At 40.7% G+C, this 18,091-nt stretch overlaps 1 protein-coding gene across 12 annotated transcripts in view; it reads left to right on the top strand.

The window, feature by feature from the left end:
• Positions 1-18,091, top strand: part of Erc1 (ELKS/RAB6-interacting/CAST family member 1) — a 292,052-nt gene that overhangs the window by 113,594 nt on the left and 160,367 nt on the right. For 10 of the 12 annotated variants that reach the window (NM_001394884.1, NM_001394883.1, XM_006237230.4 and 7 more), the window contains one exon: positions 376-569. In NM_001394884.1, coding sequence (NP_001381813.1) covers positions 376-569 — 194 coding nt within the window. Of the gene's footprint in view, positions 1-375; positions 570-11,858; positions 11,871-18,091 lie in introns of all 12 variants that reach the window. The other 2 variants (NR_172210.1, NM_001394882.1) reach the window with 1 other exon arrangement.

Below are 18,091 nucleotides of genomic sequence, written 5' to 3'. Positions count from 1 at the left end.
ATCAAGGTGGGAGCAGGGCAGCTTCTAGGCAGGCATGGTACAGGCAGAGCTGAGAGTTCTGCATCTTCATTTGAAGGCCTCTAGTGGAAGACTGACTTCCAGACAGCTAAGGTGAGGGTCTTAAGCCCACACCCACAGTGACACACCTACTCCAACAAGGCCACACCTCCTGATAGTACCACTCCCTGGTCAAGCATATACAAAGCATCACAACTGTTTATATTGAAATATATAAATAGTTCTTTTGGAGTAGGTTTCTTATTTTCAATGTACGGACTTTGAAAACTTTGGTTTTTTGTTTGTTTGTTTGTTTGTTTGTTTGTTTTTCTCTTTCTTTTTTCTTTCTTTTTCTTTTTTTTTTCTTTGTGTGTGTAGGCACATGAAGCAACACTGGAAGCCAGAGCCAGCCCAGAGATGAGTGACCGAATACAGCAATTGGAGAGAGAGATGGCCAGGTACAAAGATGAATCCAGCAAGGCCCAAACAGAAGTTGACCGTCTCTTGGAAATCTTGAAAGAGGTGGAAAATGAGAAGAATGACAAAGATAAGAAGATAGCTGAGTTGGAAAGGTAAGGAAGGGAGCTAATCGGTGCTCACCCTGGCGGGAAAGTTCAAGCATGTTTTACAACTTTTGGGGAAGTGTTTCCAATAGTATGCACAGTTGAACGAGGTTCTTCCTTGCCCTGCAAACATGTCTACAGGCTAATCTGATAGAGGTCATTCTTCAGTCTAGATTCCATCTTACCAGGTAATTCTAGTTCGTGTCACATTTGGAAAAAAAAAGAAAACCAACCAGCATTCCTCTGGAAACTGAATACTATAACTAAAAGTGTGTTTGTGTACTTGGCATGTTAGTTTCCGTGTAGATCCATAAATAATAGACTTTTCTATAGCTTTTCTGCCAGCTCACATCTAGTGTCTCTCCTGGTCATTCTCTTGGCCCTACTCTTTCCCTACTCCCTCTACTCTGTGGTCTCCCCAAGGCCTAGCCCTGGGTCTGCTCTCCAGCTCTGCCCACCTAAGGGCTGTGAAAGCCAGTCTGGGTCTGCTGTGGAATATGACTCAAAAGTGGATGATGTCTTGTCCAACAAGTGACCTGCTCAGCCTACACCTGAGTGGTTTGTCCAGAAGATCAATTTTAGGTTATGGACCACGTATTAGGATTTAGCTTCCTGGATCTTTTGTGTCTGACCTCAGAGGCAAGTTCCCATATCCTAGCACATGTCCATATTCGCTTACTGTGCCGTCTTCTTCAGTAGAATTCACAGTGAAAGCAATCTCTGTTTCTCAGCTACACAGAGCTCAAGTTCAGTTGAGCCCAGCAAATGCCTGCCATCTTAAGACTCTAGGGGTGCACACATTAGAGTGCTGAGAGTCTTAAGTTTAAAATTGGCTTCCCTTGCTGACTGCAGGTGGTTTTTACTACCTACCCATCCCAGGCCTCAAGGAAAAGTGCTGAAGCCACCTTATAGTGACAGTGTGGAGGAAATGAGCTGGTATGCACCAATACTGGTAGTTGGCTGTTGGGCATGATTTTTGTTTTGTTTCCAGAGTTAGGTGATCCCAGCCCGGCCTTAGAGCAAGAAAAGGGATAACAGCAAATTTGTATTCTTTTCAAGTAAAAGTCCAAAGAAGGGTAGAAGAGAAGGCCCTGTTCCAAAGAAAATTCTGAGGAACTCAAACTATGGGGTAAAGAAAAGTGTTGTTTCTCATAATTGTCAAGAAATCCAAACCTTGGAAAATGGCTGAATGGGCCATTAGCAAGTGATGCTAGATGCTGTATTCAAAGGAGTCTGTACCAAGGAGGATGCTTATGACAGAAAATGCACTGAGCGTAGATGGACAGCTCCTCAGAGGTCTCCCAGGTCTGGTGGTGATAGGGGCCAGGGCAACCATTGGTGACACAGTGAAGGTTGTCTTGGCTTATCATGGGCAGGTGTTCAGATATGAGCAGACAACATGACACCTGCATGCTGACCTGCAGGATGAAGTAGAGGAGATAGAAATATAACAGCTTCTTTTCCTGGCGGAAGTTCAGGAAGGATATCTGCTGTGCGGGTCTGGGCTTCCTGGTTGCCTCCATGGAGCCTGTTCCATTTCCCTGTGTTCTCTGTTTCCTGCTTGGGCTTCACCTTGACCTCGAGGTGCTTATGCCAGATCTGAGCCATGAAGAATTCCATGAGGAATTATGGAGCTTATGAAGATGAAGTAGAAATAGCACCACATTTCTAAAATAGGAATGGTAAACAATTGTTTAAAACACTCCATAGGACAAGGGTAGGTGATATTTCCCTGGCATTTGACATCTTCATAGCTGTGCCATGGCCACTGGGCCACATACATCACCATCCTGTCCACTGAGATTAGTCCTACCACAGTGTCTGCCCAGGATAGTGGCCAGATTTGTTACTCACTACAGAGTACAGCACAGGGATGACTCTGTCATCAGTGCAGACTCTGTATCTTCTGACTCTAGAACGCTGATGAACTAGAGCCAGAGCTCTTGACAGCACCCTGAAAAGGAATGCAAAGCAAAGAGAGGTTGGGTAGTAGGTCAGAGCAGTTGCTACATAGTCTGACCACGTCCCTGAAGCCCAGTGCCTGAGTTTCAAGTCACTCAGCAACTCTCGGATCTTGCCACCTCAAATCCCTTCCACCGTCAGTCACCGCCTTCCCATGTTGTAGTTCCCATTTCTCCAGTCAGCTTAGGCCTCTGCCGTGTAACAGGTATAAATGTAGCTCTCATTTTCTTGCTAGAGCACTTAAGGCTAAGACTCCAACTTTCCCCGTGTTTACAAGTCCATATTATCCAGGATGGTGCATCAACATGGTGTAAATCTAATCACATTAAAAATTCCCATTGTGTCTGTCTATTCTAGGTTTATTGTGGAAATCTTTATACATTCTCCCTTTGTCAGAAAATTGCACAAGACTAAGGAAAAAAAAATAACATACCCTTGTCTTTCTTGCTGCTAAGCGTGCAGGACACATGACGTATGTTCACTCTGTTCTGTGTGTAGCTCTTTAGACAGCTGCCCCCACAAGTTTATAGCAATAAGAGCTGCAGTGGCAGTTCATGAACCATAGGTTAGTGTGAGCTTTGTGCTAGTGGGCTAGGTCACCATCAGTGTGTTCTTTTTTGGAAGATAATTTGCATATTTGTTTGTGTGTGTGTCTGTTTCATGCATGTATGTATTTGGTGGGGGGGGGGGGGACGGGACGTGTGTGCTTTGTTACTACGGTCCAGCCCAGGCCCTCACATATACTAGATAATACTATCCCCCCGCTCTTCACTGCCTAGCCTCTGGAGTGCTAGAATTATAGGAATATGCTGTATCCTGCTTTATCTTACGCATATTCTTTATATGATGGTGACCAATCATTTGAAGCTTATGCTACTTAATAGGTGCTTTGAGTTTTTTATTGTGGTAAAATATCCCTAGTATAAACTCTATTGTTGAACTACGTTTGTGGCATTAAGTACAAAACCATCAGCCCCACTCATCTAACAAATAATTTTATATTTACATTTGAAACTCTATACCCATAAAACATTAGCTGTCCTTCCTCCTTGAAGGTTACCATTTTGCTTTGTAATATTCAAATTCCACTTAAGAGTCTGTATATGTTTACTGTGTGAGCATTACCACTCTTTGTCAGCTGATGCTAGAGCAGTTCATGCACCAGCAGCAGGAATGGTGGCCTTCAGAGTGAGCTGGCGGGCATGGGTCTAGCTGGTAGGCCTGGCAAAGGGATAGATGATCAGGAAGGACCAAAAGAGTAGATGGGGACAAGGGAGTATGAATATGAACACTTAGGGCCAATACTGTGTACCAGGCTCTTTTCTATAAGATGACAATTATGGAACAGCCATAATTATTCTTGTGTTTTAGTTAAGAAAACTTAGATCTTAATTTCTGTTCAAAAGACTTCTAAACTAATTTATTAGCAGTTACATTGTTCTGCTGCTGGGCCACATCTCAGAATCTCTGTACCTGCTTTTCCACAGTCCTGTAGCTAGTGTAGCTTTGCTGGGAACCTTTCACCCAGACCATCACCTACCACTCTGCCAACCACTTTGGAAATTCTCAAAAAGAAATTGCCCTTTGGCTTGTAATCTTTGAGGGCTCTACTAATCAGCAGAATGCAGGCCCAGAGAAGTCTACAGATTAAGCTTCCTTGATTGAGAAGGAACCTGCTGTCAAGATTTGGCCAGGACTCTGAATTCAGTTCTCTCTGGATCTGTCTCTTTCTTCAGTTTGTGCCTTTATTTTCAGTAGTGCAAACTTGGGAACGATAATCAGTAGGTTCACCAAGCTTTATTATCAGCTCCCTTCCCATCCTTTTAAGTTCTTCAGCCTCTAGATTGTGCATTTATGTGTGCGTGTCCACAGAGTGCACATTTGAGTATGTATTTGCATACGCTCATTGGGAACCAGAGGTCAGCCCCGGATGTCATTCAGCAATGAGGTCACTTACTTGGCCTAGAATTCACTGATTAGGCTTGGTTGGATGCCAGTGAGTCCCAGAGATCTGCCTGTCACTGCTGATATAATGCTGGGGTTACAAGAATGTCTTAATATCCTTGGCTTTTTTTGTATTGTGAATTCTGAGAATTGAACTCAGGTTTTCATGTTTTCACATCAAGCATTTTGCTGAGTTATCTGCCTGTCCCAACCTCTTTTCTCTACTTACTTACTCTCTTTACTCTTTACTTTCTCTACTTACTCTTCTTACTGCCTTCTTTAAAACTGAAAATCCAGAAAGTACTAGCCAAGACTCTTGTTTTCTTTCCAAATCCACGAGCCCAGTTTTACTTATCATTACCTCTCAGTTGTGACAGTGGTGGGAAGGCTCTGCCCTTCCCTTTAGAAAGTGAACTCCAGATTGTCTTAGATACCTTGTCTGTTATTTAGCCTTCCCATGAGGCCCCGCTTCAGTTCCTCAGCTAGAACCCTACCCTAATTAGCATGGAAGCAATCTCTTGCCTACTGTGGCCCCAACTCTCCGAGTACTTCACAGTGAAGCTTCTTGAAAGAGTTGACTGTTGTCTTAGTCACTGTTCTGTTGCTGTGAAGAAACACCATGACAACAACAACTCTCAGGGCTGGCTTTGAGTCTAGGGTTAACCCATTATCACCGTGGCAGGAAGCTTGGTGGCGTGCAGGCAGAGGTGGAGAGGAAGCTGAGAGTTCTACATCTAGGTCTGCAGGGATCAGGCAGAGAGAGGAGGCACAGAGCCTAGCTTAAGCTTCTGAAACTTCAAAGCCCACACCCGGTGGCACACTTCCAACAAGCCCACATCCTCCGAGTCTGTGAGGGCCATTTTCATTCAAACCAGCACAACCGTTCATTCTACTTGTTTCCATCTCCCTGCTTCTAGCCCTCTTTTAGGTTCGTCACCCTTTTGAGGTCAGAACCCATATTTCTGTTACACGAATGGTGTCAGACAATGAGGTGCCTAATTCCTTGGTCAGGTTTTTTGTTTGTATTAAAAGTTTCTTGCCTGACCTTCATGCCTAGTTAGGCTTCCAATAATTCTACTAGATGAGATTTATTATCTATATTTCCTTACCCAGTACTTTAAAATGTATAGATCATATTTCTGCAATCTTCTTGGAGCTATAGTTCTAAACAGACAAGAAAGAAGCATGTGGCTCAGCTTGACTCAAAATGCAGTTTCAAAGGAGTGATGACGTACATTGTTTCCGCAAAAGGTAGAAATGTTGTTTATTTCTAAACCTTGAGTGAACGACATAAAGCAGAGCGGGAGTTTGACTGAATTTATTGCTTCAACTTCTTTCTGAGGAAGTTGCTTGCTTTTGTCCTTTTTGGTTCCATTCTTTCATTTAATAGGAGAGCAAATGATATGGATTCACAGACTAGTTCTTTTATCATCTCTGTTTACATTGTTGATCACCTTTCCAAAGTCCCCAGTGGGCTCAGCACTTCAGAATTTGTAATGGTTCTTTGCTTTGTGGATTTCTTGATTTTTTTTACCTTAAAATGAAAGTTTCAGTATAATTAATATTAATTAAACTATAGTTTAATGTGTAGATGTTTAGTCCTGAAATGTGCTCAAGAGGTGTGCATGCAAAATTTTAAATATATGCTTATTAATTAAGTTATGTATGTATGTGTGTCTTTATGTGTGCGTGCGAGTGCTCCTGGAAGCTCAAGGGCTTTAGATCCCTTGGAAGTGGAGTCAGTTATAGGAGGTTGTGAGCCACCTGACTTGGTACTGGAAACCGAACCCAGGATTTCTGCAAGGGCAACAAATACTTTTAACTACTGAGTTACCGTTCCTGAATTGTATTTTGATGCTCAGGTGAAATAATGATTCATGATGAATATAATAGGTAAAAAAAAGGATTTTATTGATTCAAAGTTAAGAAGGAATGTGCTCTAGTTTTTATCATGTCTTTTGGAAAGGCTGGCATCTTTAGATGTTAATGTTACATTACTGATCCTAAATGATTCTGGCCTTTTGTGTCATAAGCAACAATAGTAAAAGACCATTAGGAACTGTTATGTGTCTGTGGGTTGACCAATATTTGACTTTAAACCATGTATTTGACACTGTTTGATATATGTATCAAAGGTATAAATATAAAGGTATATTGAATTCCTAAAATGTACCTTAGTGCCAAGTGTGCCTAAATGAGGTTGGCGTTTTTGTCCTTAGCACATGTGGAAGTCATAGGTCATCCTCCTTTTTGCTCTCTAATAATTTTAGTTTTTTGAGACCAGGAAAGTCTTTCATCAAGCCTTGGCAAGGGTGGCCAGCCGATGACTTGCCTGTTTCTCTTCTCAAACAGTAGGGTTACAGATGTGTGCCAGCATTTTTAGCTTTTACAAGGTTGCTAGTGACGTGAGTTCAGACCCTCATGCTTGTGCTCTTTACCCACGGAGTCATCTCCCAAGCACCCACCTTGTTTATTTGAATCTAGGTCTCTTTGAAGCCCCCACAGGCTTTGAACTCTAGATCTTTCTGCCTCAAAATTACAGGTGTGGACACCTGTCTTCTATGTCTGTTTTCACTTCTTTTTCTTTTATAAGGGAGATAAGTATTTTCCTTACTTTTTAAATCCTATATGACCTTAAACTTTGGCTCTAAGTGTATATTGAATTAGACTTGTTTAGTAAAGCGTAATTTTTTAGTTGGACATTTTATTTACTTACATTTCAAATGTTATCCCCTTTCCCAGTATCCCCTCTGGAACCCCCTATCCCATCCTCCCTCCCCCTGCTTCTATGAGGCTGCTCCCCTATTCACCCACCCACTCCCACCTCCCCGCCCTGGCATTTCCCTACACTGGGAGCATCAAGCCTTCCCAGGACCAAGGGCCTCTCCTCCCACTAATGTCTGACAATGCCATCCTGTGCTACATATGCATATGGGTTTCTCCATGTGTACTCTTTGGTTGGTGGTTTAGTCTCTGGGAGCTCTGGGGTGTCTGGTTGGTTGATATTGTTGTCCTTCCTATGGGGTTGCAAACCCCTTCAGCTCCTTCAGTCTTTCCTCTAACTCCTCAATTGGGGACCCCGTGCTCAGGCCAGTGGTTGGCTGGGAGGATCCACGTCTGTATTTCTCAGGTTCTGGCAGAGCCTCTCAGGAGACAGCTATATCAGGCTCCTGTCAGCAAGTACTTCTTGGCATCAGCAATAGTAACTGGGTTTGGTCCCCAGGTGGGGCAGTCTCTGGATGGCCTTTCCTTCAGTCTCTGCTCCACTCGTTGCCCATGTATTTTATACTCCTCCTGTATTTTGTTCCCCCTTTTAAGAAGGACTGAAGCATCCACATTTTAGTCTTCCTTCTTCTTGAGCTTCATGTGGCCTGTGAATTGTATCATGGGTATTCTGAGTTTTTGGGCTAATATCTACTTATCATTGAGTGCATACCATGTGTGTTCTTTTGTGACTGGGTTACCTCACTCAGGATGATATTTTCTTGTTCCATCCATTTGCCTAAGAATTTCATGAAGCATTGTTTTTAATAGCTGAGTAGTACTCCATTGTATAAATAAATGTACTACATTTTCTGTATTCATTCCTCTGTTGAGGGACTTCTGTGTTGTTTCTAGCTTCTGGCTATTATAAATAAGGCTGCTATGAACATAATGGAGCATGTGTCCTTGTTAGATGTTGGAACATCTTTTGGGTATATGCTCAGGAATGGTATAGCTGGGTCCTCAGGTAGAACTATATCCAATTTTCTGAGGAATCTCCAGACTGATTTCCAGAATGGTCGTACCAGCTTGCTATCCCACCGACAATGGAGGAGTGTTCCTCTTTCTCCATATCCTCATTTTTTTTTTAATTTAAGAACAAACTAAATTGTTGACTGCACATGAAATTCCATTTATTTACTTATTTGTAAGGTGTGAAGGTAAAGTGTAGTTCGCCATGGCAGGGAGCAAAGGTAATGTGAGAGGTTGCTCACGTTGCATTGGCATTTAGGAAGCTGATAGAAATAAAGATTGATGCTTTCTTTTCCATTTAAAAAACATCCTTCCTTCCTTCCTGTCTCAGCTTTTTCTTTTCTTTTTTTCAGTCTGCAACTCTACCCTATGGATAGATCTTCCCTTTTCAGCTAAACCTCTCTTCAAAACATGGCACTAAACACATTAACAATAAAGTTTAATTATCATATATCTACTCCCTTGTCAGTTTAAATATATATTTAAAATCAGAACATTTCATCTCTGTTCTTCAAAGGCTCATGGATATCTCACAATGCTAGATATCTTCAGTTTATCTGTACTGATGACCAATCGCACTAGTTCTAATATTGCTCAGAAGCCCTATGTCCAAGGGCAAGGGAACTCAGTGGGTAAAGCACTTGCTGCCAAGCATAGCAACCGGAGTGTGAGCCCCAGGTAGACGGAGAGACTTCTTCCAGTTGTCTTCCTGTCCCCGTACATGTGCGCGCGCGCGCGTGCGCACGCGCACACACACACACACACAAACCCACACACACACACACACACACACACACACACAAACCCACACACAGACACAGACACACAGACACAAATATTTATTAATGAACCAAAACATACACCTAACTATAAAGCCTCTTGAACATAATATGGGAAGATGGACTAAAGTAGCATTGAAACCCATTTGCACAAACACCACATCTTACAGTTCTGTTGGCTGCTGCTTGTGATGGAGTCATTTGGATTCCTACTGCCTTGGGTAGCCCCACCCTTTAGCGCTCTCTCCCTCTGTTCCTCCCTCTGTCCATCCCTTCCTCTCTCTCTCTCCCCCTTCTCCCTCCCCTTCTCCCTCTCCCTCTTGCTTACTCCCTGTCCCTGTCCCTCTCCCTGTCCCTCTCTCTCTCTCAGACCAACTCCACTCTTTGCCTATGACTTTCCTCCGTATAAGTCTCACAAACCTGGCATCTTAGACGTCCTGGAGTCTCCATTCATGCTCTCCCTACCTGTATAGCTTCCTTCTTTGGCCTTTAAGGTTCTTTTGCAGTCAATCCAACTCTGCTGTGTACTGTCGATCCAGGTGTTTCTCGGGCATCGTAGTTCAAGCCTCTAGGATGCCAGCACACTTGAATCTTGTGAGTGTGGAAGCCAGTGATGCCAGGTTCTGCTGCACAGACCATGTGTAGCTCATCCGTGGTTCTGATGCTTCTGTGTTTTGGTAGCCAAGCCTGGGAAACCATTTCCCTAGGTAGCGGCTATTCAGTCCCTTTATTTCCACTCTCCATTCAGTCTTGTCTTTCAAGTGAATGCATTTTGCAAGCTCTGGAGCCTTAGATAGTGAGATGTTGTCTTCAGGGAACCTTTCCTATTCAAGCGTGAATGTGAGGTTTCTTCCTTAGTTACGTTAATCACTTTAATGATCACACCTACTTCCTCTACTTTCATTTCGTCTGTAACTTTGAACTCACTTATGTTTCTTTCTTGCCTAAGTGCATTTATTTAAGAAATATATTTCTGCTCTGAGGAAGAGAAATAAGTCTGTATGTTATATGATCTTGAGATTTCTTCTGCCAAACAGCTTAGTCCATTACTTTTGAATTCACCCTCACTTAAGTTTATATGACATGGTGGAACAGAAGAAAAAAACTTGCCAGAGTATGAGGGGGCTAAAAGCCCACTCTGTGATAGTCTTAATTTCCCCCTGAAACCTTTCTACCAGGCCTTTACTGTCTGCATTTCTGTTGGCATCTGGGTCTTCCAAACTCTTACCAGAATGGCCCATTAGTCTTGGCTTACGCTCTGGGACCTCTCTAGCATCCTGCTTCAAACTCTTGCACATTACTTTCACAAATCAGTTCCAAATGCTAAACACCACATGGTCAAGTTTATTACATCAACAGTCCCACTCCTTGGTAGCAATTTGCTGTATTAGTTACTTAGTTGTGGTAACCAGATTTCTTGCAAGAAGCAATTTAAAGGAAGAAGGATTTATTTTGGCTCATGGTTTGAGAGTGCAGTTCATCATGGTGGGAAGGCATTGTGGTGGAAATGTGAGGCCATTGGTTCCAGTGTGTCTACAGTTAGGAGGCAGAGAGAGATGGATGTTCTGCTTTTGATTCTTAAAGTAAAAATCAGGTCATGAAAACAATCATGGTGACATTGGGCAGTATAAATCTTAACTGCTAAGGAGGTAGTTACTGATTTCCCTTACACTGACTACTTTTCAGAAAACGAGACCTGCCTATCTTAAAAGGGAGTAGTGACTCACAGAACAGTTGTGCTGTGGAGCACTGCTCAATATGGCTGCTTTGCAGGTCTTAATGCTGGACAATATTGGAAATGAAAAGTTTTAAATAGAGCCATTCTTTTTCTAAAATATTTATTTATTTATTTTATGTATATGAGTTCTGTAGCTGTCTTCATGCACACCAGAAAAGAGCATCAGATCCCATTACAGATGGTTGTGAGTCACCAAGTGGTTGCTGGGAACAAACTCAGGACCTCTGGAAGAATAGTAGGTGCTCTTAACCACGGAGCCATCTCTCTGGCCCCAAAACAGAGCCATTGTTGTTCATCGTTGTTAGATTGTTTTATTCAGGGAATTTAGCAGATTTGGATTGATTATTATCAGTTTTCATTAAGAAAAAATTGACTTTGAGATAATTATTTCAAATTTTTTTAAGGATATTAGTTTTATAATTTAAGAAGAACAGAAGCTGTCAGTGTTGTTTTTGTTTTTGTTTTTTATCTTTCCCCTTTTGGATTAGTTGAGTTCTCTTCGTGAAATAGGGTGGTGAGGGTGGTGAGGGAGTAATTAGTCTTAAGGAGGAGTGTAAAAAACTCGGCGGACTGAATGCTGATGTCCAGCGTGAAACCTCTAATGCCAGTTCCAGCGAGACGGCTCAGCTGGTAAAGGTACTTGCCACCAAGCCTGATAACCTGAGCTTGTTTCTCAGAAGCCCACATGGTGCAGTCAGAGTACAGGCTCCTACAAGTTGTCATGTGACTTCCATACACATGCCATAGCATGTTTACATAGCCTACACATATACATGCAAAATGATTACATGAATTTATAACCAAACCACAGCTAATGCCCGTTTTAGCTTTAAATGAGAGAATTGACAACATACATCTTTTTTTTTTAAGAAATTTGCTTCGTTCTCCCCAAGAAATGGTTAATGTTGGACAAACATTTAAAAAGAATTTTATCAAAGTATTAAATTCTAATAGGGAACATATCTGTTGTGATCTCAAATTCTCATTTTTAGCAGCTGTGAAGAATCTGCATGATCCTGTCCTCTTCGTGTGTTATGCCTTTCCCTATTCTTGAATGTTAACATTTTTAAGTATTGTCCTCATTAATTCTTTCTAACTTTCTCTTTCACGTTTTCTTCCTGGATTTGCTGTTTTCTTCAGTCTCACCTCAAGGTCAGTATGCTTGCTATAAAACAAAGAGAATTTAATTGAGGTTCATTTACTAACGTTATTTTCTATTCTAATAGGGAGTAAAATAATAGAATGTATTCCAGGAGAGTGATGCCTAGATCTAGTTCTGAGAATACAAAATGGCAAGAGAGTAAGCTTTGCATAGCAGTGAACGGAAGCTTTTGTTCTTTGTAAGATAGTGAGAATATTCAGAATGCAGGCCTGAGTGGGCTTTTACTGAAAGGACTGAGGATGTAAAGAGTCACCAGGGGATAGCACAGGAGAGCGTGTTCTCATCTTGGTAGCACTTTATTAGCAATGTTGTGGTTAAGAACTTAAGCAGTGTTAAAGGAACAATAATTAGGTAAATTGAAGTATAAAATTATGATAGAGTTAAAATTATAAGCCTGCTTATGTCATATACATTACCTAGCAATTTTCTTATCAGAATAATGAAGTGATATGTAGTTCCTGTTTATGAAAGCGCCCATCTCTTGATATTGAGTGGCTAGAGGTAGACAGGGGAGGTTGTTTTCTCATGGAGAAGTAGGCACAAAGAAAATGATTGCCCCAGGTTCAGGCAGCTGAGTGATGACGTTTAGCTGTGATGTTTTGTTTTAGGTGTGCTTTTCCAGACAGGGCATTTAAGGAGGTAACCCACATTGGTTTTACATTTCTGATCTTCCTGTCTCTTTATGTTATATGAACTCCAGATTGAAAAGTGGCCCCAGATTATTTGGGTTTTCCTAGACTTCTCATGTGTAGGTTTTGCTCTATAAGATTGAATGACGCTCAGATGTAAAGATTAAACGAGTTACGCTGAGTAGCACTAGAGCACAGGGGCACAGGGAAAATGGCCTTGTTTTCATGGCATTTTTTTCACAAGACTCCATTCTCGGACTGTGTTCCAAAATGAACCCAGCTGCTTTTTGTTTCACTTTAATATTGATTTGTTGTCAGCTTCCTCACTGCTGTCTGCTTTTGTCTACTGTTAGTAGCAGTGATCATTAACAGAAGGAAGACTGCCCATGAATGGGGGAAATAAACTTGTAAAAACCTTCTCAACTCTTTACATAAAACATCAGAAAATAGAAAGACAAAAACAGGATGGAAAAGCAAGCTCGCAGAAACCTCCCAGAGCCTGCAGCTCCTCAGTAACTGAAACTAAAGATGAAGAAATAGTGGGAATTCCAAAGAATTCACAATACCACATCTACAAATTTAAAGACGATTCCAAAAACAAAAGAATGAGATAAGGAAATACATTTGGGATCTATAAGAAAACCAATGGTATGGGTGAGAAATTGAAAAACTTAGTGAGAAAATTTTCAGAAAAGAGAATGGAAAAAAAAAAACTAAATAAAAAAATGGAGTGGAAAGCTTCACCAGCATCCAGTGTCACCGTGAGGGGAAACATCATCACTAGAAGACACAGTTGGAGAAAAGTGCATTTAGACAAAGCAGCCAGGAACTTTGGGCCATGAATAAGAAAGCAACCAAGGGAATCTATTCAGTAGAAAAGGAAACTGAGAAAAAAAATTTGAGGCATAGAATAAACATTCAATTAAATCAAATCAGAAAATTTCTACATTGAGGGAAAAATAGGAATGTAGGAGAGATATTGAGAAGTTCAGGTAGACGCGATCAGAAGAACAGCATGCCAGGAGATGCCCTAGTTAAAATGTGCAAACTGCAGAGCAAGAAAGCTATAGAAAGCTTCCAGAGAAAGGCACAGTTCATGTACATAGACAAACTCACTGAAGTAACTTCAGAGTTCCCAACAGAAACCCTAAAAGCTAGGAAGGCATAGAACTCTATCCTTTAAATCCTGAAAATAGTTGTCAGACAAGATTATTGAATTTGTTGAATACATTGATGGAGAAATAAAGACTTTTCAAGATGAGTAGAAATGAAAGCAATTACTATTAACGAAAACCAGCACTACAGAAAGCACTTAGAGGCACTCCATACACAGGAGGAAGGAAGGGGAGGGAGCCAGTCGCAGCTCTAGAGTATAGCAGTAAATAAGTCTCACGAGGACTAGAGTAGCAAACAAGAACTAGACCATAGTCAAACATACCCATCTAGGTAAGTCAGTACTCACCCAAGGTAAGCCAAGGGAAAAGAAACGCTTTTCCTCGTGCTCTGCTGGGAAGTTTTACGTCAGCTTGACATAAATTAGAGGCTTTTGGGAAGAGGGACTCTCATTTGAAGAAATGCCACCACCTGATTAGCCTACGAGTGGGGCATTTTCTTGATTGATGAAGGAGGGCAAAGCTTATTGTGGCTCGTGCATCTCTTAGACTGGTGGTTCTGGATGCTATAAGAAAGGAGTCAGAGCAAGCCTTAAAGTGCAAGCCAGGAAGCAGCACCCTTCCACGATTTACATGATCTTGGCTTCTGTTTCTGCTTCCAGGTGTCTGCCCTGTTTCTTAGTGATAGACTGTTACTTAGACATAGAGATGAAGTGAGCAGTTCCCCCACGTTGTTTTTGGTCTTAGTGTTTATCATGAAGCAGAAACTAAAATACCAACCAAGAAAATAATCATCAAAAGTACAGAAGCCATTTTAGTAGTACCCTAAATGTTAATGCTCCCAGTTTCACAGAGAAGACTGGAAACCAACTGAGTGAATGAGACTTCAAGAGCCAGGCACTAGAGATGCTTCAGCAGTTAAGATGCTTGCTTCTCCTGCAGACGGCTCGGTCCATTCCTAGCACTGGTATGTGCTGGTTTACAATTTTACATAATTCCAGTCCCAGGGATTTGATAATGGTATCTGGGCTCTTCATGCACTTAACACTTATGTGCTGTACATACATAAATGAATGTAAAACCCATATACATAAAATATAATTAAAATTTAACTCCCCTCTCCTTAATATAAAGAAATTAAAATCAAGCCCTTCGTTGTTTACAAGAGGTAGACCTTATTGGCAAAATTACACACAGAATATAAGTTAAAAAATGGAAAGTTGTAAGTATACAAAGCAATTAGAAGCAGGAAATAGCCAAAAATTGCCATTCTTGTATCTGACAAAGTAGACCTCAAGCCTAAGTTATAAAAGATAAAAAAAGGTTACTACTTATTTATAAGGAGACAGTTCAAAGATGATTATATAACGGTTACAAATACTTAGCAGAGTGTTGATGTACTTAGTTTCATAAAGCAAATACATACAGGGACAGTTGTTCCATATTGAAGGCAGAGGGAGGGACAGGAAATGCTGGTGGGGGCGGGGGGAAGAATTCAAAGTATAAAATTAAAAAGTATACTAAAGATAATAATGATAGATTCCCATGACACTTGAAGAATTGTTAGGGAATACTTTGAGGACCTATAGTACACTAAAATAGAGAGTCTAGAGATGGTCGAGGTTCTATACATAGAACACCTACCAGAGTTAAACCAGTAGAAGAGATACACTACTGGGGCATCTATAGTGAGTCATGATGGAGCTTCTCAAGTAAAAGCTACCACATAATGAAATATCTACTAGATATTTGAAGTCAAGGCTGTCTACATTTTCATATACATACACACACCCTCCCCCTAGTTACCATTCTGCCTGCATTGTACTTACTCTGAGCTTCTAAGCTATTACTGCCATGGTGTCCCTCCAGCTGTCATTATGGTCATCTACTAGTTCCTTCTCAGCTGTGACCATTGTCCGATATTTCTGTGAACCATAGCTGGGAGAAGACATGATATCAGTAGGACTGATGGGTGATTTACTCATTGCTGGAAATATCTCTGCTAAAGTCTGATGGCAGAGTTTCAGAAAATACAGTAATTATTGCCTAGACATTGTCAGGAACAGGATCATCACCTGTTGGAAAAAAGCTTGCAAAAGAAATTACATTAATTCACCCCAAAAGCCTAACACGAAGAACAGAGGCTAAGAAAGGCAAAATCTTTTATGACAGGTGAGTCAGAAGAAATCAAATTCAATTCATTTGTGCTAACTTTAGTATCTGCCATTTTTTTTATTGGTTGAAATATGAATCCAGATGGCATGTTTGTTCTTCTGGACTACCATACAAAAGGGTAGTGGGATTCCATATAGGATTTTCTTATTTTTATTTGTTTTTAATTGAGAGAAGGTTTCATTCTGTAGTCTGATCTGGAACTCATGATGTAGAATAAGCTGGCCTTGAACTTACAGAGATCTGCCTGCCTCCGTCTTTTTTTGTGCTGTGATTAAAGGTGTTCACCACTATGCCCAATCAGATACAATTTTCTTTACAGATCATTTAGATATGGAAAAATGTTAACAAGCTGTAAAATTTCTTTGGACCTTTTTTGATCACCGGTCACCATAATGGGCCGCTGCTTGTCATGACACTAGGACTGATACCTTGATCTCTTCATTTTGATCATGATGTATTTGGAATGGAGACATTGTTTCTTAAAGGGCAAAATAATGCCATGTGTCTCCACTAAAAATAAGTGTGTTTAAACATAGTAAAGAAGAGGACCATCAGTGCTTTCCAGTCCGTTCTATGAATCGGAAAAACAAGGAACACTACCAACCTTATTTTATGAAGTTATTTGTTACACTGAAACCAAATCTAGATAAGGGCACAAGGGGAAAAGAAGGACTGCAGTGTCTGGAGCAATGGTTCGTGGGTAAAAGAGCTGGTAGCACAGCCATGATGATCTGAGGTTGATCTTCAGAATCCACAGTGGAAAAAGAAAACCAGCTTTCAGAGTTGCCTTCTGAGTTTCCCTATGCACCATAGTAAGTGGGTGCACACACACACACACACACACACACACACACACACACACACACACACAGATAAAGAATGGTTTTAAGAAAATAAAATTATAGAGCAATTTCCTTTACTGAATATGAACACAAAAATTCTCAATAAAAATCTTAAAACCATGTTCAGCACTATATTAAAAGTCCATTTCCTGGGAACACACTGGATCGCTTCCAGGAGTGACTGGGCAGTCGACATGTGCATAGGCCTTGTTACATTGAGGCATTTCCTCCTGTTCTCAGTTCCTCAGAGTGGGGAGCCACTGTCACATAAGAATGCTGAATGTTTATAAAGATTTTTTTCTGCACCAACTGAAATGATCATGTAAGTCTACATGCTCTATGTATTGATTTCCAGAGACTCAATACTCAAAAAACTGTGACCAGAATTATGTCAGCATGTCCAATTTTGGCTTTAGACTCTACAAAGGCATTTTCCTTATTTATTGTGTATGGGGCGTGGGGGTGGGGGATAGTGCATACATACTTTAGCATTCGTGTCACAATGCATTGTGTGGACCTAAGAGGCCAACTTGTGAAAGTTGGTTCTTTCTTTCCACCATGTGTGTCCCAGCAGGTGAATTCCACTTGTCCGGCTTGGTGGCGAGCATCTTGCTAGTTCTCAGAAGCCACGATCAGCAGGTTAATAAGGGCATGTATGTGGTCACCTGAACATAGAAACGAATCATGTCACAAGTGGAATTTTTACTGGTATGGTAGTTAGAGGAGACCAAGAGTAGTTATGGCTTAATAAAAGAGCCCATTTAGGATTGGGTTTAAGTGGTAAGAGTTAGGGCAGTAATAACAAACACAGGGGCACAGCCCTCACTAATATTCAGACCGCAGTTTGGGAAATGAGCATCTTATAAATTCTTTGGTGACCATGGAGAATACATGTGTATTTCCTTTATCTCTGTTTTCTCCTGTCTTAGGCTTCTGTTTGCTCCCATCATATGATGGTGCAGTTATGTCTGTCAGTGATTATCTCACTGTTTATTGTCATCCTGGGAAATGATCAGTTGTGACTTTTAATAAAGGTTATCATATTAATCACACTCAATTCTCTCCTCCTTGAAAATGATAAAAAAATATGCATTTACCTAAATTTAACTCAGATTCATCCAAATATAACCAAAATCTTAGTTTTTTTTTTTAAAAAAATCTTACAAAACTATTGGAATTCTTTTTTTCTAAGTACATTATGGATTTCCTAACATTTTCTTATGTACTTAGATTTAAGTAAAATTATTTACTGTTTAGTTTGTAGGGGGAAAGAAAGAATGAAAATCTCTATTCCACAGTTGTGAGGTTTCGTAATATATATTTCTAGCTATACATTCAAGAAATGCTTTATATTTTACTAACTTTTTTTTGACATTTCTTTTTATGTCCCATACTAAGAAAATAAGTGAAAAGGGTGTTTAGTGAGGTAAGAAACGCCCTGTGCTCTCCTCAC

The sequence above is a fragment of the Rattus norvegicus genome, chromosome 4, assembly GCF_036323735.1.
Source record: "Rattus norvegicus strain BN/NHsdMcwi chromosome 4, GRCr8, whole genome shotgun sequence".
NCBI lineage: Eukaryota > Metazoa > Chordata > Mammalia > Rodentia > Muridae > Rattus > Rattus norvegicus.
This window is presented reverse-complemented; position numbering and strand designations above follow the sequence as displayed.